Genomic DNA, 25,012 nt, shown 5'->3' with positions numbered 1-25,012 from the left:
ACACGATGTTTTTATTTATGTTATGCGGGCTGCCACGGGATCAGCAGAAGTTCAGGTCTTTGTTTTAGAAACTGCATAGGACTCAGCAAAAAGAAGTGTTTTACCTCACATTGAGATAAGTCTGATAACATCAACTAGGGGAATGAAGCAAACAACCAGGAGGAAGAGGAAATAGCAGCCAAGTGCTGTACAAAAAGCAAGGGTCTTAGTTCAAATATTGTCATCTGAAAATGGTTTATGGGCACTAAAACAGAGGAGTGAACCCAGGGGTAAGGTCATGCCACTTTGCTGAGCTTTGGGAATCCAGGAAGTTACATATCATCCATCTAAGGAAGTTCCACTTGTAAAATACTATCAAAGCCCAAGTCGTTTAGGGCAGCTTGGTCCTGCAAAACATTACAATTAATAATCACTTGACTAATCCACATTAATCAGTACAGCCTAGTAGCAAAATTATTAATCAGCTTGCTGAACTGAGCAATGTTGCTAAGAAATGAGCCTACTTGGAATTTTAAAATTTATGAAAGAGTAAGATGACTGGAAAAGATGCAAAATCTCCACAAAATCGACTTTATCTCTCATCTTACTGTTTCCATTCAATCTACCACCAACAAGACCAAAAATTTTGATGCACTTTGGTACTCAGAAAGTAAAGTATTCCTTCTGTGTATGTGGGAAAACTGAGTCTCCTTCCCAAACACAAACACAGAGAGAAAAATAAAACTAAAGATAAAAAAAGATGTGTGAGAGGGGAAAGTAAGTATTTGTTTCTTAATTGTGAGGAGGATGGTTGTTAGGCTTTTAAGAATAGAACATGTAAATGAGTACAGAAACAGCATATAACAACCCATCCAGAAATTTGAATGTGATCAAAACATGTAAGATACATTGGGAGATATGTAAGAGTCTTTTCAAGAAGCCTCAGGGAATTCAAGAGAAAAACCTGGTGTATATAGCACAGTCATCTCACTTGAAGCAAGGAAAAATAAGGCAAAGGGTAGTAAACAAAGTTTGACACGTATGTTTCAGCACTGGAAGTAATAAATAATGGTTGTTGGTGGGAGCTGAGTGCTTTGCTGACAAGAACAAGATGGCAATAACTAACTTGTCCCAGATGAAGAACAAAATCTATTTTCTGTAGATGGATGACTGATTAAAAATGTCTGAACATCAACAATTATAAAATGGGGAGAAGGATCTTGGCTGTTAATGCTATTTCAACTGCTTCAAAATGTGTATTTTCCTTACATTTCCTTCAAGGAGTCACACAATCCTCTGCTGTCTTCAGACACTTGTGCCTTCTGTGGCACTTTGGGCTGCAAATGTACTGGACCAGAGGAAATGGAAGCAGTGGTTCTGTTGTGGAAAGGCCACTGCTTTCCAGAGCAGGTTGATGACACAGGCTATTGAGTCCTTATAGAGAATTGTTTGTCTTCTGGTTTTAGATGGCTTTAATTCCTCCAAATTACTCCTTGAATAATAGGAAAAAGGGCAATTTGAATTTCAGTGACAGATTGGACATAACAGGTTGCAACTATTAGGTCTAATTTTACCACACTGAGAAATAAAATTGCCTAAACATAAACATCGATCACTGATGCAGTAAATTAATTTGTACAGAAAAAGTAGTTTAACTGCAGTGCACATTAAACATAGAAAATTTTCAAAATTACAGCTCTCTGAATTAATTTGTACACTTGTTTACTTGTTAAAAGCAAAGCGTAACTTTTTAATTTTTTTTCTCTTTGTGAATTTGAATTGTGAACAGAACAGACAATCACTGACTGCTGTTTTTTTCTTTTTCCCCCATTTCTGATCAGGTTAATAGACACACTAAAGACCTATTTTAAATGTTTCATTCTAGCAAGTAAATTCAGCATTTCAATAGGTTTGAATTATGCTTTGTTAAGAACTGGTGATGTCATATAATTTAAAAATTTACGATTTGGTTCAGCAACGAGTTTACATTCAAATGTGTCCTCAGGCTTATTTAAACTGTTGAAGTCTTCCAAACTGTTTCACAAAACATGTCATCTGTGTCTTCTTCCTTCTACTCCCAAAAAATCTGTACATACTACTTCCCCGCATTTTAATATGGTATCTAGAGACTTAACATAGATGCTAGCCAACTTTTCTTCATTATGGCAGTTGCTATTTTTATTATGCTTATTGTTTTATAAAATGGAAAAGAACATGCCCTTCTTGAAACTATGTCTGTAACATTACTGGTCATATGCAGTTGCAAGTGCATATGTAAGCTGGATAAAGGTTGCCTGAGTCACAGTGGAACATGATCTGCCAATGTGCCTTATTTTGATGGTATCTGGTGTCTACTGTTTTCAAGGACAGTAGTTCGATTCAAACACAATTCTGATAAGTGGCAGGTTTTCATGTCTTTAATGCCCTGACAAGGGCATCACTCTCAAGAGAGGGAGGTGAAACCATTTGGATGAGAATTTCTTCCCCTCTCCTTTGTGCTGACTCACCAAGATAATGGACAATTAATAGTGAACCTTCTCTGCAGGGAAAGTCTAGGGTTATCACTAATAAAAAGTGCTCATGAAATGTTTGGACACAAAAGGGGAAGAAAAAATAAACATAAAAATGTATGAAGCAGGACCAACACAAGGCTGGTCGAATTTTTTTTTTCACCTGAAATTATGGTGAATGATTTTTCAGTAGCAGCAGCTTTTAAGCTGGCTCATTTCTTGTGAACTGTGAAAAGAAAGAACAAGAGGAATATTGCTATTTTTTTAAGGGAGAAAACTGGCTTGTATATTTTTTAGAGACACCAGTTAGTAGGGCTGGCTGCTCTTCGTTACCAATCACATCATGCTGTAAAATTTTCCCTGGTAGGATAAGAAGGAGCGGTCTAAATAAATTGCTCTTCACCTTATCTTCTGATCCAAAAGCAGGTTTGCAGGATTCTCTTCAGGTTTACTTTCATCCTCATTGCTTACATTTTGACTATATGTGGGATTAGTTTCCTTTCCTGAGGAGTGCACACTTCCCCTTGCTCGTGGGGAAGGCTCACAAATGGTGAGTCTGTGCAGCCCTCAGTTTTTGCTTCACTGGGCAATCCTGGCAGCTCTCAGGTGCTCCCATAACAGCCTGCTGCCCCCGAGGTCACCTGGAGAAGGAGTTGCTGGAGGTCAGCAGAGGGCTGCTCACATTCTCGAGCCAACAGGCAGGCTGCCCTGGGGATTAGTGCCGTGGCTGTACTTGCGCTCCCGCTCTGGCGAGCGATGGTGCGATTGTGCGCCTCTGTTGTCTAAGTAAACACAGAAAAGGTGTACAGTGTTTCCTGGAGTTAGACAAACCAAAGATTAGTCTAAACTGAGAGTGGAACAGGTTAACTGATCTTTCTCTACCCTAAGCTTTCATTTGTCCCTCGAAGCACTGAGCTGTCAATAGAGTGCGCAGACTGATAAGTATAGGTTTTCCTCAGCCTGAAGAGATCTGTCTGATAAGATGGCCTTAAAAAAGAGAGAGAGAGAGGAAAGTACGTTAACTGCTTTGACTGCAAAATACCCCCTGGTAGCCAGAGATAAGACACCTTGAGCTGCTCAGAAGACCTTAGACAGGATGTAAATGAAGCCAATAAAAAAAAAAAAAAAGAATAATTTCAAATCCAGCCGCTATTCTGCTCTGCCCTTATTTCCAGCCCTCACAGCAAAAGGCTTAATTTACTGTATTTCACACCAGGCTTCCATTCTACACTGAGGAAGCTACAAAGGGTTGTTTAAGATATGGGCTTTAACAAAGTGGAGATCTCTTTATTTTTGAAGAGGCCTCTATTTCAGACACTTCATCATGCATTTCAGCAGGCTTTGGTGAATGGAAATTATACAGAAGAGAAGGAAAATTCTGCCTTTTACAAAGAATTACACCTTCTCATTTTTATAATTTAATCACTCAAATCTGTATTAACATGAAAGGACTGAGTGAAGCATATGCATACTTCAAATGCAACTTTTACCATGCAAAATTCCACATAGAGGGACTGATATTCTGCAAGATAAGCAGACAGTAGGTGTGACAGTTTACACATGACATCTTCATAACACAATTTGGTCTTCTGAGCACTGTGGACTGGGAAATTTGTTAGGTTTCCCTTACAGGCTAGACCACCTGGATATTATTGGAAGCAATGCACACCTGCCCACCTGTGCCTGCCCCATGGCATAGACATCCACATGTTTTCCCATTTAAGCAAACCTGGGGAAAATGAGAGTCAGGAAGAAAGAACAGTCTTACACAGCATTTTGGCTGCACCAAAAAGGTTCCCAAAACACGTTGTCCCCAGTGCAACTATGCTGCATTAGAGTCGGTGTAAGCATTTGTCTGCCGTCTTGTTAATAAAAGCAAGGTTACCTTTGCCCCAGGACATCTTTTTTAACAGCTGTGCAGCACATGTGCACTAACAGTCAGATCTAAAACAAGAGACCCTAAAATGGGATATTGATGGACTATAAGCTAAATAGAATTGGTTATCCTACGCTTACCTTCCTGGATTTAGCCCACTTTGGTAGGCACCTCTTCTTTTCATGAAAATTTCTCGGGTTACAGTGGTTTGGTAGTTTGTGCAAACCATCCTAGTGTGAGCATCTGGGCACCTGCTGCCTTTGATCAGCCTGGTGCATGGAGAGTGTCATATCTTAGTATACCCAGTCAAAGTTCTGGGCACTTTCAGCAAAAAATGCTGTGTTCCTGTCTTCCCTACCTAGGGACCAAGTAGGTAAAGTATTACATGGCATGAGGCCTTGATTCAGTTCTCTGAATATCCTGAGGGGATTCAAAATCACATTTCCTGCCTCTGAGCAGAGGGTCTTAAGTCGTCCCAAGGTCCCTTCTCCTGGAAGCTGGGCTGAAGGAAAGAGTATCCTATTCATAGAACTGATAGGAGCACATTTGAGAAAGAACTTGTCGCCCTGTGAAGTATGCTCATTTAGTCCAGGGGCTCTTGCCATCTGGAACTCATGCTTAAGTTTGTTTTTATCCAGTGCCTCTTTAATGTATAAAGAGCCCAGTACTCCCCTTTCCCAGCTGAGTGCCCAAGCTGTGAGGCTGCAGACCTTTTCCTGGTTCCCCCCCAGGGCCCCATGAATCCTGCCTTCTTTGCTTCTTGGGCTCCTGGAGACACCTAGGTCCCTTTGCAGATCTAGGTCCAGGAGTTTTCACCTGTGTAAATAAGACCTTCACCACATTTCTGTCATTCTAAGAAATAAGCAGTTCTGTGTTTATTTACTGTATTTAATTCTAGCACCCTGCAAAATAACACTGATGTGTTTTTGAAAGCGTTAACTGCCTACACTGCTTTTGCTTGATCTTAATTTTCTTTTACTTTCCATTTCCTTGAAAAGATTTTTAGATATCTTTGCCTGGGCTTCTTTCAGATGCAATTATTGACTCCCTCCTTTCTCTCTACCCTGTATTTCTTGCTTTTGCTTCTCCATACACTGCCTTCCTTCCTTTCTCTGTCCTAGTTTAGCCCCCTCCTAAGTGTCTTGTTGTTGCTGTTCTGATCTAAAGGCAATGAGGCAAAGAATTGGGGTGGTTGAAATGCAGGCACGAGTGGGACAGACAGGCATAAGTGATAAAAAATGGGGGACTTTCATGATTAAACTCTAGATTAACTGAAAGAAGGGAGATACTCAAATCAGGACCCAAGGTGATGCTTGTCATCTCAGGAGATTATGCTTGCAAATCCCACCCAGAGGCTCCATCTTTTGTCTGAGCCTCCAGCTAGGGACTTTTTTGACAGCCTGCCCTTCTCCCTGCAGGGTCCTGCAGCTGTGTGGGAATGGGGACTTAAAGGGCAGCTGTGAAGCGGGGTCTCCTTCAGCTCTTTGGGCCTGATCTTCTGGACCATTTGATTTTGGGAAGGAAAGAGAAATAATGGCATTTCTCTGACTTAAGGCACACTCCTTATGTTGTGACCCAGGAAAGAAAGAAACTGTCAGCTCGTTTTAATACTTATTTATTTTGAAAGTTTGACTGGGACTGCATTACAGGGACTGCTGTCTCTGAGGCTTTCAAAAGGAGCTGCAGCGTGGGGGAAGATTGGAGGGAGAGGGCTTTTGGTCCTATTCATGTTGTTGCCTGGGGGAGAGCACAACCCAGTGAAAACAGAAGGCAGAGGGAAATACTGGGGTCCAGTGAAGAACCCTGAACTGTTATCCCTTAGTCATTTGCTGTTCTTAATAAGCAGTACAAATACTGTTATCGGCACAACAAATTATAATAATTATTCTCTAGCAAAAACCCAATTGACTGAATTACTACTTTTAGTACATGAGGTTGTTAATATACAGGTTCTTAGGAGATCATTATTATGTGCAAGTTTGCTGGAGTATCTGAATGGGCTTTTGCTCTGCCATTATCTTGATTTTAAATGCAATTATTCTCAGGGTGGTTTTTTTCTGATCCTAGTTTCAGATGGAACAAGCCTGGTGGTCTCTGACTCATACTGTACAAACAAACAAAAACAAAGACTAAAAGAAACAGCAACTTAACAGGGGAAGAAATACAGTGTAAATGTGTTTGTCACATTTAAGCAGTGGACAAATGAGCTAATTTGAATCGCTTAGTGCTTGTACAGTCACAACTAAACAACCCCTGTAAATTAATTGTGTGACATGAGATTCCCAATTATGTAAAGCAGTATAATAAGCTGTGAGGATGGTGACTGTCATTAGCTATATGTACAGGAGTGTGGAAAATTACTTACGCTTTCTCTTTGCCTATAGAGGCACAAAATGCCAGTTTCCTCAAACAAGCAGAAGGGTAGCCCTGTTTTCTTCTAGTTGCAAATTGAGTTTTGTGTGTGATTTGAAAGGTGGAGCAGAATATGAACTGCTTACATTTTCTTTAATTTGGCTGCAGAAGATGGAATTCATTGGGCTCCGTCTGTTCAAATGAACTTTAAGCAACAATCAAGGAAAACATTTATGCTCCTCTTTACATATGTAATGGTAATATGTCTTCTGAAGAAGACATAATGGAGCTGGAGCCTTAGGTTACCTTAGGAGAGCAATACAGGAATGTTAACTACTTATGTAGGCATTAAAGGCATTTTATAAAAGCAAGCAGGTTTTTCCTGTGAGGTATTAAAGTGACTTATTTGTTGTTTCTAGGAGCTGCCTTTCCTCTGGTTGTGAAATTTAAAATGGGGAAACCTCCCTACCAGCTGTCTCAGTTCTTTTGGTCAGGAACCCCTGTATGTTTCTCCCCCAGTAATCTAACTGTTAATGCATTTAATTGGTGCTCCCAAAGCAGTTTTGAAATATTGATAGATTTTAAAAAACATCTGTAAATTATAAATAATTTTTAAAGTTCACATTTCTCTTCTGAATGCCCATTACAGAGTATTAGTTTTCAAGCCATTTAATAAGTTATGAGACAAATGAGTGAGTTTAATGTGGGGTCACTGATGTGAAAAAAATGTGATGATTATATTAAAGTTTCAGCTTTTCCAAAGCTGTGTACATTTCTATTGAAAGTAAACAGAGAATGTTATGTAACAATGTATATTTTATTTAAAATTAATTAAAGACTAGTCCTACCTTCTACTTTTATTAAAAACTTCAAAACTATAGCTTCTTTCAGTGACATGCATGTTAGACCATCACTGAAGGCATGTTAATCCTTAAACACTGTCCTTTGATCTTCTAGTTATTTAGATCTATTCAGCACACAGCACAATATTGTTTTATTTCAGCAATATCTAACCCCGTCATTTGCTATTTATTCACACCTGCATATTCCCCTAAGATTCCTTATCTCATTTTCAGGGTAGCCCTGCAGACAATTAGTGGTGGTAATAATATAAAATGTGGCCAGCACTAAAACCTGAAATGGCCATTACAACTAAACTATATGATATATAATAACCACTCCACTCAATTACCTGCACAAAAATGCAAGTATTTAAAACTGTGGAGCCTTATCATACATCCAGTTAACTGACCTACCTACCTGTTATTTAGTCCTTCCTTTCTTACAAATCATGTTCTACTTTGTGGCATGCTGTCTGGTAAATTAGCAGCGCTGTACATTTGCATGAGTTTTCCATCCTTTTCAATACCTGTGTATAAACACATATAAGTCTCTGCACTGGCATATGAACAGGTCTTTGACTGGTGGTAGGACAACAAATAATAGCTACATAACAACCCAATGCATAAATGCATACATGTGCATTCACAATCCATGTGCCTGTGGCAGTATGGAGTACACAGGTTTATGTGCTGCTGCCTGGTGTACTTGATTTTTCATTTTTAGTATCTATTATCTTCCTATGTAACTCATTATTTTTTACCTGTTAAAGAAACCTTGCTGTTTAGTACTTTGGGTAGGTTCCTGGGGGATAGTTGTGTCACCAGTCTCACCAGTCTGTCATTATTGTTATGGGAGAAAAGTAGTGAGACCATATCAGCAGGAACCGGAGCTGGGGGTGTCTGTCCATCTCAACTGCTGGGCTTTCTCCTTGGTCAAATCCAGCAGTCTAAGCATTTTGCCAGCTCTGTGTTTCAGGGGAGAAAGAATTATTTTTGCAGGAGTGGCTTAGACTGGGGAGATGCAGGTTCTGTTTCCTCCTTCACAAAGATTACATTTGTAACCTGAGGCAAAGCATTCCAGCTTGTCTGTGCCCGTTACTTGAGCAGCAAAATGGGGAAAATGGAAAACTGCTGCTTACAGGATATTGAAAATATTAATTTGTTCATATGTGTAAACTCTGTTCTGTCAGAGGGCCCCTATGTATTATGGCACATAAAGGTTAGCTGACATTTGCTTTAGGAATGTGGCCATTTGTCTAGTGGCAGCAAAAACATGTTTAAATCATACAGAAAAATAAGCCATGATAAAGCAAGTGCCCTGAAGTCTACTCCAGCAAAAGTATGTGTGTGTCATAGACCTTCCTGGTGACTAAGTAACATCTTTCTGAAGCAGTCCTGTTAATTCAGCCAGCAGCACTAGGGACAGGATCACTTTTAAGACCTCATGTCTCCGGGGTTGGCACATGAGTGGCTGGCTGCTAACTCCACAGAGGTGCTTTTGTGCTCTTGTGCTTCCCCCTTCCTCCCCCCCTTGCATGGGATAACTCCTCCTGGTATTGCTTCACTTTTCTGTTGGTGAGCACTTTGCCCATCAATACTACTGAACAGGTGTTACTCTGCTGCTAACTGAGTTTCCAGCTGTCCTCCTCCAACACAGACCAAGCAAAATTTGTTGTTTTGTCCTATTAGACAGGCTAGAGAATTATCAAGCCTGAGATGGAGGTCTTCCTTGCAGGATACGATAGTTTTGTTGCCAGAAGATGGTCAGGAAGGCCTGGCTGGCTAACAAAGACAGTCCTTCAGCTGCTGGGTGTAGTTCCAGTTTTGCATCCCCTTTGGCAGCAGCACAGAGACTGCTGCAGTGTGGCCAGCCAGCAGAATTAGGAAATAAGGACTTCTTTTATTTACTCAGGCTGCTGAATCATGGGCATTCCTGTCTGCTTGGAGAAAAGTCAGGCAGCTCTGCTTTCCACTGGAAGTCTCAGGAGTGCTTGGTACTTTCATCTCAGAGTGTTCACACACTTGTTTTAATGTGCTTTATGGAAATGGTGAAACTCAGCAAGTACAGTTGGTGTAGAAAAACATCTGCACTAACTATTCACACACATTTGCATCTTTAAATAGACTTTTAGGCCTTGTAGCTGATTTTCAGTGAAGTTTTTTGGTTGTGAGTGCTAAAGCTTTCTTAGAGTCAGCGAGTGTGAAGTAACTGGTTCCAAAAATTAAAAATTTACATGGACATGTTAAGTGCATCACACTGAAACTCAGAATACTTGCCATAACACAAAAAAGGCATTTACAGTAAGTAGCACTTAGTGAGTGCTGAAGGAAAAAAAAAGGTCGATACAGAAAATATATTTTAAAACTCCATAAACACTCTGTCAAGTACCTGGAGCCCCATTCTGCCCTCAGATAGATGTGTACCACTCCTGGGAACTTGTATGTGTGCATCTGAATTTGGTCCAGAGTATTTTAAAACAGCTTGTTATAACACTAAAGATCAGATTTGTAATGCTGACATGTAGCTCAGTATGTAGGTGTCTCCAGATTTATATACAGGCAGCTATGTGCAGCAAACTGCATTTTCTATGAGAGTGATGGGTGAAAAGGGGTTTGAAGCCCTTTACCCTGACAGCAGGTCAAACTTTATCCCCAGTGCAGAGCTGGCTCTGTAGTGAGATCTGGAAAGCTGGAGTGGAGTCTGCATCCCAAGCATCTGGCTCTCTGAGGAGACCTTAAGTTCAGCTCTTCCATCACACTTTTGAGGGCCAAGGCTTGCTCACCTTGTGTGTGTGTGTGTGTGCACGTGGAGTAGCCTCAGTGTAAAGCAGCAAGTCACACTTTGCTGCCATTCTGAGGGAGATGCTCTTAGTGGTTGCACCTTAACTTTATGGGGCAGCATCCTTGTGGGCAGCGGTGGGGGAATGGCAGGGCAGGACAGGCATTACCACCTGTAAGTAATGGTCCTCAAGTCCTGCTGTAGCAGTAATTACCCTTAGTCCTGTAGTTACCCTGGTTGCTGTCCCCAGATCCATTCTTACCCAGCCCCTGAGCTCAACTGGCACATTAGTCCATTGCACACAATGTTCCCAGGGTTCAGGTTGGAGTCTGCACAGCAAAAGTCACCGCAGTGAAACGTTTTCCTCATTGCAGAGGGACAGTTTCAAAAGCCTTTCTGTGGGTCACAGAAGGCTGATGGGCTTGGCCTTTGGAGCCCTTTGTGTGAGGGCAGCCCAGGGTTCCTCCTTCCAGAGCATGTGGCCAGCCACCAGTACCCCTTCCACACAGGCTGTCCCCTGCCATGCCAGGGGGTGGGGAGTCGGAAAAGCGTGTTGGTGACATTGTTAGACTTGTACTCAGGAAAATCCTGTTGTCCTCCGCCTTGGGAATTCCCCCTGCCTTGCTTGTTCTTCTGTAGCTCTGAGAGATTGAAAGATTTTCACTTCTCAGTTAAAAGGACACAAATCTGACTTGTAAGTGGCTTGCTCTTCTCCCTTTTGCACAAAGGGAATTGCTCTGTAGAATTAGTACGGGCTCTGATTAAAAACCGCAACTGCAAAGCGGCACACATTTCCATTTGCCGGCTGGAAAGCAAGAACTGTCTCTGTGCTGTGGTCACGTTCTTCCCCCTCAGCTTTCCTTACCCTTGTAAAAAGGCTGAGGAGAATCCCAGGCAAACAAGAAGAATTGGGTGGGGGAAAGGGGCTGCCATTGGTCACATTCCACGCTTGATCCTGACCCTGCTGCCAGCCCAACAGCCTGCTGGGATCCACGAGCCGGGGGGAATGGTTGTATAACAGGTAAAACCGGGCAGGCAGTGGCCACAAGAAGGAAGTGATTTACTGCTATGTCAGTGATGGTACACTATTTATAACACTTACTATATAGTCCTCTAAACATTTATACAATAATATATCATTTCTCCATAGGATATTCATTTTAATACGAAATTTGGTTACGAAATATGTTGCCTAGGCAGTCACAGACTATTTTTCTTCACTTGGTTGCAGACATAAATTCCAGTTTATCTGCCATCAGTGGGTGTATGTCAGAAATAGATTGGATTTTTAAAGAACAAAAGGTTTTCCCATTTAAAAGACCTAGCTGGAAAGATGCATTTAATATAAAATTTAGAACTAGAGAAAACGTTAGCATATTTTTCTGTAAATGCTTGTTCCACTGTTTTGATAATTTCCAGTTTTAGAGTCAAATCCAGCAATTTGAAAGGGCAGTACACAGATTTACATTAAAAGTCTCCTGTGAATATTGCAGTCATTAATGTTCCATCTTAAAATCTCACCTGACTGGTTTTATTTAGTATGTGTGACAATGAGGAACTTTGCACATTGGGAAGCATTTTAGCAGATGACACTAATTTTGCTGGAAGGGAGGATTTTTATGTTTCCTTCTTTTTGCTAAACAAACAGCATTGTTTTTGATTCAAAAACATGGCACTCAGGCCAGGGGTTGATTGTGTTATTTGAATACATACCAGTAGTGCAGATTTGTATGTAGGTAATTACAGATGTATAGCGTGTGTATGTGCAAAAGGTGTGTTTAATTTGTGAAACCCTCTTCTCCAAGATGTAAACAAGAGGATAAAAACCCATGCAGTTTCCAAACTATCCTGAAAAGCATTGTGTCAATGGGCAGGCATCCAGCAATGGTGTTTGGTTGTTTTCTCAGAGTTAGATGGTTGCCATCTGGCATTGATAGTGAGATGGCGTTGTCATCAGTTTCTAGATGCAGGAAAGGAACGAATCCTCATCTGTTTCCTGTGGATAAGCAAGAGGTTGATAATCTAGTAAAATCTCTTTACCTTAAAGTAAGCAGGCTTGGAATTTGTTTATACAATATAGGCTGGTTCTAACTTTTGTGGTGTTGTAGTAAATTTCTTGAGAGAAGGATGAAGATGTTAGGAAACTTTCTACTTCGCAAGAATACCTTTAGAAAGATATTCTTCCAGGGTTTATTGTATCTTTTTTTCTGTAGTGTTACTGTAGTCAGTTTTACTTTTAAAAGGAAAAAATCCTCAAGCATTGCCCCTGGAAAGGAATGGAAGAATTATTTGATGTAGAGTGATCTTTCAAACATGCTTTTAATATTTTTTAAAAAGTTTTAGGTTAATACGAGTATGATCATTGAAGTATAGTTATCTACATTTAAAAGGAAAGATGCAAAAATTGTACAGCATATCTCTTGAAAAAAATATTTACAACTTTCCCTGTTTAGAGATGAGGTAATAGCATAGATGACTAGTCCGTTTATTATCTGGCCAGCATTTCTGCTTTGTCTTTTCCTGGTAACTCATAAATCTTTCAGCTTTTACCATAAATGTTTATCATTTTTCCTGTTTCCAGTTTTTTACAAGTTGCTTTGTCTGTGATCACCTTACAGTACAGGTTCTGCTGTACTGAGGAAGTTCAGCTGGCTGAGGCCTTTGCAAAAAAGGAAGAAATGGTGGGCAACCTCTTGAACTTAAAAAAAAAATGCTGTTCATGGCTGACCCTTATGACACTTTCCCATTTTTCTTGATCCTGGTTGTTGGTTTGTTGGATTGTTTTGAACATTTAATGATCCAGCTGCTGGCTTTTAGTAACTGAATTGTATCATTATTGGAGAAATCTGGTTGCATTTTATTAGAGAAAACATCATTGTTTATATTGTTGTCCTGTTCCTCCCTTGTAATTTTTCCTATTATTGTTTAGAATAACACCCAAGTCTGTCTCAGAAATAGACTTTAAAAGATTCCTGTGTTCAGAATAAAAGGAAAAAAATATCACAAACCTGTGGCAAAGCAGTGCAAATCTTTTCAGTAAATATTGGGCATGTGGGTTGACTGTGTTCATTTTACAGCATTCCTGTAATATTTTCTCCTTTCCTTTGACTCTTCAGATGCTCAATAATATGCAAATAATTTTACAATGGATACAAAAGTAACATTAAATATATTAAAATCTGCATTTTAATAAAATTGTCAATGTATAATACATATCCTGCAACTGAGAAAGAATGATAAAAAAGCAATAAAAAGTTAATATAGGCACAGAACTATTTAATAACTTCTAATGTTTTACAGTATGATAAAAATAAATGTGGTCTTGAAACTGTTGATATCAGTGTAAGAAATGTTCTAGTCTGAGTTCAGTGTTTTAGCTATTTAGGAGTAGCAGCCCTGCATTATTCATATGCATTTCCTAGCTCCTTTTTACTCTTGTGATTAAGCTTGTGGGCATGTTTCTTTCTCATTTCAGACGGAGTGGATGTTGAGGATGACCCCTCTTGCTCATGGCCAGCATCATCGCCTTCTAGCAAGGATCAGACTTCCCCGAGCCATGGAGAAGGCTGTGATTTTGGAGAAGAGGAAGGAGGCCCAGGTTTGCCCTATCCGTGCCAGTTCTGTGACAAGTCGTTCAGCCGCCTCAGCTACTTAAAGCACCACGAGCAGAGTCACAGTGACAAGCTCCCTTTCAAATGCACGTATTGCAGCCGCCTCTTCAAACACAAACGGAGCAGGGACCGCCACATAAAGCTTCACACGGGAGACAAGAAGTATCACTGCAGTGAGTGCGATGCGGCATTCTCAAGGAGCGACCATCTTAAAATTCACTTAAAGACTCATACGTCCAACAAGCCATATAAGTGTGCCATTTGTAGACGTGGGTTCCTGTCATCTAGTTCACTGCATGGACACATGCAGGTTCATGAGAGGAACAAAGATGGCTCCCAGTCCGCTTCCCGGATGGAGGACTGGAAAATGAAAGACACTCAGAAATGCAGTCAGTGCGAAGAAGGCTTTGATTTTCCTGAAGATCTTCAGAAGCACATTGCAGAATGTCACCCTGAGTGTTCCCCTAATGAAGACCGATCTGCTCTTCAGTGTGTTTACTGTCATGAACTCTTTGTAGAGGAGACGTCCCTAGTAAATCACATGGAGCAGGCTCATAATGGTGAGAAGAAGAATTCATGCAGCATTTGCTCTGAGAACTTTCACACTGTGGAGGAGCTGTACAGCCACATGGACAGTCACCAGCAGCCAGAGTCGTGCAACCACAGCAACAGCCCGTCTTTGGTAACTGTGGGGTACACATCAGTCTCTAGCACTACCCCAGATTCAAATCTCTCGGTGGATAGCTCAACAATGGTGGAAACGGCTCCTCCTATACCAAAAGGTCGTGGAAGGAAGCGGGCAGCTCAGCAAGTGCCAGATATCACTGGTCCTTCAAGTAAGCAGGCAAAAGTTACTTATAGCTGCATTTATTGCAACAAACAGTTGTTTTCCAGTCTTGCAGTTTTGCAGATACACCTGAAAACTATGCATTTAGATAAACCTGAACAAGCCCATATCTGTCAGTATTGTTTGGAGGTATTGCCATCTCTCTACAATCTGAATGAACATCTTAAGCAAGTCCATGAAGCTCCAGACCCAGCACTGATTGTTTCTACCATGCCAGCCATGGTCTACCAGTGCAACTTCTGCTCTGAAGTGTTCAATGACCTCAACACCCTTCAGGAACACATCCGATGTTCTCATGGATTTGCCAACCCTGCTGCTAAGGACAGTAATGCATTCTTTTGTCCCCATTGCTACATGGGATTTCTTACAGATTCTTCCCTGGAAGAGCATATTAGACAAGTCCATTGTGATCTTAGCAGTTCCCGTTTTGGTTCTCCTGTGCTCGGAACCCCAAAAGATCCAGTGGTGGAAGTGTATTCTTGTTCTTACTGTACTAATTCTCCAATATTTAATAGTGTTCTTAAACTGAACAAGCATATCAAGGAGAACCATAAGAACATTCCTTTGGCCCTGAATTACATCCACAATGGGAAAAAGTCCAGAGCCATGAGCCCATTATCTCCTGTAGCCATTGAGCAGACCTCTTTAAAGATGATGCAGGCAGTTGGAGGTGCTCCTCCTCGTCCTGCTGGGGAATACATTTGTAATCAGTGTGGTGCTAAGTATACTTCCTTGGATGGTTTTCAGACTCATTTGAAAACACACCTTGACACTGTCCTGCCAAAACTGACCTGCCCTCAGTGCAACAAGGAATTTCCAAATCAGGAGTCACTGCTGAAGCATGTTACCATTCATTTCATGATCACCTCAACCTACTACATCTGTGAAAGCTGTGACAAGCAGTTTACTTCTGTGGATGACTTGCAGAAACACCTACTAGACATGCATACATTCGTGTTCTTCCGCTGCACCTTGTGCCAAGAGGTTTTTGACTCCAAAGTCTCCATTCAGCTGCACTTGGCTGTGAAGCACAGCAATGAGAAGAAGGTATACAGATGTACATCTTGCAACTGGGATTTCCGCAATGAGACTGACCTACAGCTTCATGTGAAGCACAACCACCTGGAGAACCAAGGCAAAGTACACAAGTGCATCTTCTGTGGTGAATCCTTTGGTACAGAGGTGGAGCTGCAGTGTCACATCACTACGCACAGCAAGAAGTACAACTGCAAGTTCTGCAGCAAAGCTTTCCATGCAATCATCTTGCTGGAAAAGCACTTGAGGGAGAAACATTGTGTTTTTGAAACGAAAACTCCAAACTGTGGAACGAATGGGGCATCTGAGCAAGTTCAGAAAGAGGAAGTGGAACTCCAGACCTTGTTGACAAATAGCCAGGAGTCCCATAACAGCCACGATGGCAGTGAAGAAGATGTGGACACATCTGAGCCTATGTATGGCTGTGACATTTGTGGTGCAGCTTACACCATGGAGACTCTCCTGCAGAATCACCAGCTGCGAGACCACAACATTCGGCCTGGAGAAAGCGCCATAGTGAAGAAAAAGGCTGAGCTTATTAAAGGGAATTACAAGTGTAATGTGTGTTCTCGAACATTCTTCTCTGAAAATGGGCTTCGAGAGCACATGCAGACACACTTGGGACCAGTGAAACACTATATGTGCCCAATCTGTGGCGAGCGGTTTCCGTCTCTTCTGACTCTTACTGAACATAAGGTCACACATAGTAAGAGCCTGGACACTGGAAACTGCAGGATTTGCAAGATGCCCCTTCAGAGTGAGGAGGAATTTTTAGAGCATTGCCAAATGCACCCTGACCTGAGGAACTCCTTGACGGGGTTCCGCTGTGTGGTGTGCATGCAGACAGTGACCTCCACGCTGGAACTGAAAATCCATGGCACGTTCCATATGCAGAAAACTGGAAATGGTTCTGCTGTGCAGTCCACGGGACGTGCACAGCATCTCCAGAAACTGTACAAGTGTGCGTCTTGCCTGAAGGAATTCCGTTCAAAACAGGATTTAGTGAAACTTGACATCAACGGTCTGCCATATGGTCTGTGTGCTAGCTGTGTTAATCTCAGTAAAAGTGGTAGTCCGAGTGTCAACATCCCTTCAAGCAGTAACAGACAAGGCATGGGCCAAAATGAGAACTTGAGTTCCATTGAGAACAAAAGCAAGGCAGGGGGACTGAAGACTCGCTGTTCTAGTTGCAATGTAAAGTTTGAATCAGAAACTGAACTCCAAAACCATATTCAGTCAATCCACAGAGAGCTTGTTCCAGACAGCAACAGTACACAGCTGAAAACGCCTCAAGTATCTCCAATGCCTAGAATCAGCCCCTCCCAAACTGAAGAGGTAACCCTTTTTTCTTTGCTCTTGACACCTTCCATCCTTTTGGAAAAAAATCTCCCTTTTTTCAAGCTGTCTTGTCACTTGTCATGAAATGCTTAGGCTGATCCATGTTACATTTCCATCCACAGCCATTAGCTAGTAATTACCTGCTGCTTGATATGCCTTACATCTTGGATTGAATTTTGTGGAATAGGACTTATTCCAGTCTCCCTAGGATATTGTCTTCTGTATCACTGAGGAGACCTATCTTCATGCCAGCACAACTGAGATCTGGAATCTTATTCTAGCTCCCATATGCATTGGAATCCCCAGCTAGGAGTTGTGCTTACGGCAGAGAGCATTAATGACAGAGGAGTAGACACAGTGAGCCAAAATGCTGGCATAAGGGGTTGTTTTTTTAGAAAATATTTGTGAGCAACAAATTGAGGGTATTTTTGTTAATTGTGTTGTAGACTTTCATTTCTCCCTCTTCTAGCATATTTTGATTAAGTAGAAGTGCAACACTAGCCTAAGGTAAATTGAGAAATCAGTCCTTTGGATGCAATTTATTTGGTTTTTCCTTTCCATTCCTGATGAAGAACATTTTGAAGTCACTGAAACACCTAGTGCCTAATGACTGAAATTCTGTCATGCAGCATAACTTAGAAAGTACATATCAAACTCTTGAAAGATGTAATCTGCTTCCTCAGTCACCAGTGACCAAGTAATGACACCTGTATGTGGGGAGGTGAGGGGGTCGTGTACTGAGGGAAGGGAATCTGTTTTATCTTCAGAAATGTTACCATTAGAATGACTTAGAGGTAATATTTAAGCATGGTATTTTGCATTTTATAATTCAGGAAGTCTAAAAACACAGCACAAGCAAATTTTAAGAAATAACAGCTTTTGTTTCAAGAAAGCTTTTAGCCTATAATGATACAAACATGGTGCAACCATGTTGTGAATTGCTGTGAATGTGTATGGATACCCTGTGGCTAGGGAGCTGCTGCTCCTCCATCACCTTCCTCACTCCCTGTTTGTGAGCCCATCTGTTGGGAAAGACATCTCTCAGCATGTTGTCCAGCAGTGTTGTGCAAACTGGAGGGCAGGAGGGAGGCAGAGAGGGAAGAGTGAGGATACACCAGCATATGCGGACCAAGAGGTAAGTATTGATGGAGCTTCTGAGAACATAGATGAAGATAGGCTGGGAGAAGGACACTGAGGTAGCACAGAACCTGGAGTGCCATGAAGAGAGAATTGGAGCTGAGAGTTCAGGATGAAGTACCAGGCAGGCTGCACCTCCCCAGGAAAGGCCCTGTGCTTTCCTAACTTTATCCCCAGTTTGCTCATTGGTGGTAGGGGACACCTGAGGATGGGGTGTGGTGTGGAATTTATGGAAGGCTGTAAGTCTGTGAACCTGAGGTCTGAGGAAAAGCATCTTTTTAAAGAGGAGGGAAGAGGAGTGGCTCTCATTAGCTGTGTTTTAGGTCACTGATGATCTCACTGCTGCTCACTTGGAACAACAGGATTACCAGCAGCATGTTTTTGATAGGTTCAGAGTCATCCTGGTTTCTGTTTCTGTCATCTTGCATCGAGTGACTACATGAAATCCCTCTTCCCAGTCATGTTGGAAGCCAATTGCTGCTACCTCAAGCACAATCAGAATCATGTGTTAAGTCAGTTACCATGCTAAGATGCTACCAATTTGTCTTTCTCTTGCTTGTAAACTAGACAGAAAGAGATTTGAGAGTCCTTTGTGGTGGTATAAGATCAGTTACCTTCAGTATCATTAGTGAATCTTCCTGTACTTGGATCAGGCATAATCTGAGTTCTTAGTTACACTGCTAATTGGCATCATGTTCCTCTTCTTAATCCTTTTGATTTTTATATAAAAGTGTATCTAAGATGAAAAAGCTTTTTAAACTGCACATTTGTGAATAGCAGTTGTCTCCTTCAAATCACCATTTACCCCCCACCTCCATTCTGAGGATGTAAATTGAATTTTCAGTGTCTATGGTTCTGGTGTCCACATAGTAATGTAGACTTTCAGATTCTTTTCTCATGGGAAGAAAAAGCTATCAAATTCCTCATAGAGCATTGGTAGTTCTGGAAACCATAAATGCACATTTGTAAAATCCTGAAGGATAATTAATTTTTCTAGCAGATATCACTGGTTCGAATTCTAGTGATGCAAGCTATGTAGCAATGAGAATCAAAATTTAAAGTGGGAATGTACAGATGTTTAAAACTATAGATTAGATGTCCAGACTGAGGGAAGTAAAAACAATTAAAAAATGGATTTTTGAAATTTATTATTAGTCACTGGCTGTCATACTCCACTGGAAGGATGTTTCTTGAACTGAAGGGGATGTTGAAGGCAGCTACTTAAACATGCAATTTTGGGGAAATTTTCACCAAACAGTACTAATAATATCAAGGAGTGAAAGTTTCATTTGCATTATTGAGAGTCACATGATTTCAGATTTCAACCTATATATAAGGAGTATTTCACTCCTAAGGCAAGAAAAATAGGTATCTTGCATAAATGAGATGAGTTGTCAGATCATTAATATTGCTGAATACCCCTTTTTACTCAGTAAAAGATTTCAATGATAAGAATATTGGAAAATACCTTTTTAGGATAAGATATCACACTGGAGGTGTCACTTCTAGATTCTTTGCTGTGTATTCTCATGGTTGAACTACAAAATTTCCCTTTTTAGTCTGTTCTCAGTGATGTGATAGGGTGCAATTACCTTACCATAGTATAATGTCTTCAGCTGAGCTGTCACTTGCTGAGCTGACCCCACTTGCTGAGTGAAAAATGTTGACCTGAATCATCTCCACTGAAAGTTACCTTCTGGTTGGGATGGAAAATTATGACTAGTGCTCATCATTGGTTGCAATGAGTCAAGGAGCAGGTCAGAACTCATTAAGTCCATCACGCTGCTGAATGTAGTACCCCTAAGTTATCACACAGACTTAAACAGACAGATGAACAACAGGTTTTGAAAGAGCTCTAAAATATGTAGATCTGCAAATTGATCTTTGAGCTTTAATGAGGTGCTGGATTCAGCTGGTTTTAGATTTCTTGTAAAGATCTTGAATCACTGCAAGCACACTTTTGGGCTAGGGTGATAACCTTAGTGATAGTTACTGTCTAAAAGCAGAGAACAAGATCTGGTGTGCTGGTGAATTGGGAAGTAGACCTTTTTCTGTCACTCATTTGCTTTGCTGACTTGGCCAAAACTGCTTGAACACCTCTGCTTCATTTTCCTTATTCAGAATATAAGATAGATATTTCCTGAAAAGTGTGTTTCCATGCTTATTTACAATACACTTTTTGTAAAACACTTGGAAGATGAAAATCTGTTCAAGAAAATCTGTGTGGCCTTGACTCTGTTCTTCTTCCTTATTATCCTGTCAGGCACCTAATGAAAGAACTCTTGACTCAGCAGAAATTGTGCCCTCACTTCTTAAGCTGCAAGACTTCTGTACTTGCTGAATCACACTGGCATAACAGTGCAATAAATTATATTGCCTGTTTCTTAGCTGGCAGGGAGGCGGGAATGGACTCCAGCTTCCACCCACAGTTTAATGTCTAAACCTAAATTATGGTAGAGCATCCACATGTGCAACTGTGCTCAGTTTGGGGTCCTGTTGGTGACTTTCAGAGTAGAAGCGTAATTGCTTCTGTATCACTTTGTTCCATGAATGTGAAGCTCATGTGAATACTGTATTACCTGTGGCAATGCAGACAGTCCTTCATTAATAATACAAGAATTCGCTGGGTTTTCTGGTCTTGAGGAGAGAAGGAGCAGCATGAGTACACAGCGAAATCACTTCAGGAGTGAAGATGCTTATTTAGGTGTGGCAACAGATTTGCAGAAACTCACTATTTCAGAGAATATCAAAAATGCTGGACAAAGGAGAGAGCTTGCAACTGTCACACCAGCTGGAGAGCAGAATCTGGGGCTGCTCTTCTGTCCTGTTGTGGTTGTGCAGAGCTGTATGCCAGGATGGGCATGTCACAGCAGGGGACACCGGGCATATCACAGCACTGTTCTGGAAGGAGCCATGAAAGTGCAGTCTGACTACGAGCTTTCAGAGATGTGGGTCACAAAATTCAGATACTGTGGAGAGCTGTTGGCTCCTTGAAACTCAACTTCTTCGACTTAAGATGAATCCAGAAATGGTATCACCCTGGGAGAAAGAACGGAGCTCAGGTAGGTATACTCTTTTATCATTACTTTTTTTTTGTCTTCATTTATTCATGGGCTCTGAATCTACCTTTATTCTCTTACTATTCTTCCCCCCACTTCTCAAAACACTGCCAGACCCACAAAGACAGAAAACAGGAACTGCCTTTTGAAGTAGCTGGTTTATTTCAACAGCATGCACTGGCAGTCAGAGGCAGAAAGATGAGAGAAAAGACTGTAAGCAACCCAGAAATGTTCCCAGATGCATGCTTTTGGCAGGGCAAGCAATAGCATTTTAGCAATATAAATCACAGTGCTTTTAACTGAAAAAATGCACTGAAATCTATACTCACACATTTAATTGAAATACATAAAGAAATTAAAATAATCCTCCTCATCAGCAATCCAAGCTGATCATTCTGACTACAGGATTTTTATGAATAAGCACATAAACTTGTAATGTAAACGTAAGTAGTGCCTTGGGTTTCCTGTCAGTGAATCCAGGCCCAGAACAAGTGATTTTCATGCCGTATTTTGGATCCAGGGATAGAAAAAGGTAAAGAAGGTTTGTTGCTGGCACAAAGATTTGGCTTTGAAATAGTTTGTGGAACTAATCTGTGACAAACATATTTTCTGCTTCTGGAGTTTCAAAATGAGTTCACTAAAAATACCAGTTTTGTCTTCTGGCATCATTTTTACACTGCTTTCAGGAAAGTATTATTTAAAGTGTGACCATATCTGTTCTTAGGAAGGGCTAGCCTGGGGCTTTTTGCCACAGTAGGCCACCTTCACTTTGCACTATGCTTTAATTTCTGCCAGTGCCACTACCATGAATTGGCTGATAAGGTCCAACTTAAGCATTTCTCTTCTCTTTGTCTGGTGGTGAGCTATCAGGATCCTCTTTGAATTTTACAAGGATAGTATTATTATCATGTTGCTGTAAATCCTACTAAAGTTAGGCTTCAAACGTCTCACCTCACACACACCATGAGTTCAGTCTGTGAAAGGAAGGCCATATGTTGGCTGGGAGCTGCTGAACAGAAGCAAGGTGGAAAATTGTAGTGAATTTTCTTAGTTTCCTGTCCACTGATCATTAAAATCTAATGCTGTTTGTCTGTCTTGTTATTTCTCAGAGGCTTCAGACGGGGAATTTGGAGAGGCGTCTTCTTCACACCTGTCGAAAACTTTGCAGGAGAGGATGAAAGAATCACATGTTCTCCAAAATTTTCAAGAGCACTAAACCAAGATTTCCTTAAAATCAACCGGGATTGGGGGGTGGAATGTGTGCTTGAAGAAACACAGAAGAACCATAGAGGGTCACAGGAATGTGGATGGAGTCCTTAAGGATCTCTGGAGAGGGCAGATGTAGATTCAGCAAAGGTTCATGGGACAAAACATCCATGAGCTGTATGCTCCCACAGCTCAGCTGTGCAGCCCACTGTCCTTTTGGGGTTTTTCCTGTACTTGTACCTGCTGGCCAACGGGCTGCTATGGAATGCCACAATTTCTGCACAGCCCCACAGGAAAATCACAGTAGTGATGAGTGTTTGTATTCTGATCTCAGAATTGGGTAGAAACTAGAAGAAATTTCACACAATTTTCCAGCCTGATCATCTTTAGGAACAAGATACAGAAAATCATTACATGTCTCTATTTGTCTGCTGGTTTGCAGACCTCTAGAGGATTTTCTCAATTCTACCTCTTATTTTTGGACTACTCTTGGCCAATTTCAGGGAAAAAATTCATAGATTAACAGTAATCTCAAAGCCTATGAAGTTGTTACAATATTTGGGAAGACAGGTGACCCAGCAGGCAACAGAATCCAAATAGGAGAGAGGCCTTTAAGAGTCCAAACAAGGAAGATGGCTGTAGCTGAAGTTTATACCTGTTTTATATGCAAAAGTCAAGTGAACACAAGACATGAAGCTATAGGAGGAAACTATGATCTGCTCTTTGTGAGACTCACAGGCCAGCTTCTTAAGTGACTGTACATGAGAACTGTTTTTCACTACTCCTCAATAAAGTTGTTATATATGATGTGGATTTTTCTGTCTCATACAACAAAGATAACACCCAGATTTGTTACTCTGTCATGAGGGAAATAAAATGGGCTAACCATTAATTTAAAATGGGTATGTAGCCCCAGTACTGCTTGTTTCAGGAAGTTATACAAAATGAACATAAGAAAACCACCTGACATGTACTATCTTAATAAAGGATATTGTTCTTTGACCTGCCAGAGCTCTGTGATAGCAGATAGTTGATTTTATGCCCGGTGGTTCAAAATTGAGAGATACCTTTTTGTCCTGCCAAAGCCATATTTTGTTAATACTGTTTCCTGCACTGTATTACAAAATATTGGATAAATATGACCTTTACTATTTTATACAGCATATTTTGCTGAGTATGACAGCAGAGATTTGTCCCTTGCTAACATCCACCGTGTGACATTCTAGGACAAGAAGCAGAGGAGACAAATGGACACAAAGGAGGTTCCCTTTGAACATCAGGAAACACTTCCAGGGCAAACCAAGCCCTGGCAGAGGTTACCCAGACAGGTTGTGTATCCCTTTGAGATACTCACAAGTCATCTGGATGTGGTCTGGCTCTAGGTGACCCTTCTGAAACAGGAGGACTTGACCAGAGAGTCCCCATAGATCAACCTCAGCCATTTTGTTCTTCTGCGGTTTCTGCCCATCTTTGGGCCCTACTAGATGTATGTTGTCGTTACCCTGTTGTTCCTTGGTGGATAAACCTTTGTTGCTGGTATATGGCTCCATAAGTCAGTGAATGAAAGAGCAGGGCCCTTCCTGATACTGAGCATCTCAGTTTAGTCCTACCAATAATAATGTGCACTTCTAGGAATTATTTTTAATGCCTGTGAAATGCCTTTGAAGAGTATCTTAGAAGTACTGCCACTTAGAAGTGCAGCCATTTCAAAGTGACTTTCTGCTTGTGTACTCAAAACCAAGGTGGGAGGTAGGAGAGAATGGAGCTATTTATCCCCTTTGATTATATGTACACAGTTTTGGTGTCCTCTGTTGGGACACATTTCCTCTGGTTTTTGCTTATTATTCAGATGTTTCACAGCATTCTGTCTGTAAAAAGGTACATCTAATGGCTTTTCATATCTGAAAGGCCACCTCTTTCTCTCTACATTTTCCAGTAGGAAACAGGGTGGTTCACCAACAAAGAATGATCTGAAACTTTAAGTTTCCATATTTTCTTCTGTGTTTGCTTTACCACTGCTACAACAGTCCTCTTGGTTTCTGATCTGATGGCTGGAATAGGTTTAGGGCCAACATATAGGAACATGGCTGTCTGCTTACGAATCCTTGCAACCATCCCTGACAGTGATCAACTTGTAATTGATCCTGTTCTGCCTCTTGGTGCTTCTCTCACAGGACTAGGCAGGGAATGTCTGCATCACCTGGTGATTTTCCCAAACTATCAGTCTTAACCATAGTTCCTCATTTCTCATATGCTCTCTGCTTCACAGCTGGTTTGTATGATGGTGGTTGAGTGGTTGAAGTCCTTCAAACCTAGAAGTATGGCATTCTGCTTCTCAAACAAATTCTGCAATTCTTTTTTTTAGATAGACAAATGGTAGACTGAAGCCCCATGTAAAAAGACATTAACTTTTTACAGGATGTACCTAAGAGGAGCTGCTG

The 25,012-nt window shown here is 41.1% G+C and overlaps 1 protein-coding gene across 5 annotated transcripts in view; it reads left to right on the top strand.

Moving 5' to 3' along the window:
* ZNF521 (zinc finger protein 521) overlaps window positions 1-25,012 on the top strand; it is a 230,794-nt gene that overhangs the window by 79,173 nt on the left and 126,609 nt on the right. For all 5 annotated transcript variants that reach the window (XM_059477817.1, XM_059477790.1, XM_059477808.1 and 2 more), the window contains one exon: window positions 13,814-17,166. In XM_059477817.1, coding sequence (XP_059333800.1) covers window positions 13,814-17,166 — 3,353 coding nt within the window. The remainder of the gene's footprint in view (window positions 1-13,813; window positions 17,167-25,012) is intronic.

The sequence above is a fragment of the Ammospiza nelsoni genome, chromosome 1, assembly GCF_027579445.1.
Source record: "Ammospiza nelsoni isolate bAmmNel1 chromosome 1, bAmmNel1.pri, whole genome shotgun sequence".
NCBI classification, from domain to species: Eukaryota; Metazoa; Chordata; class Aves; order Passeriformes; family Passerellidae; genus Ammospiza; species Ammospiza nelsoni.
The sequence above is the reverse complement of the archived record's forward strand: the minus strand, read 5'-3'. Positions and strand labels throughout refer to the sequence as shown.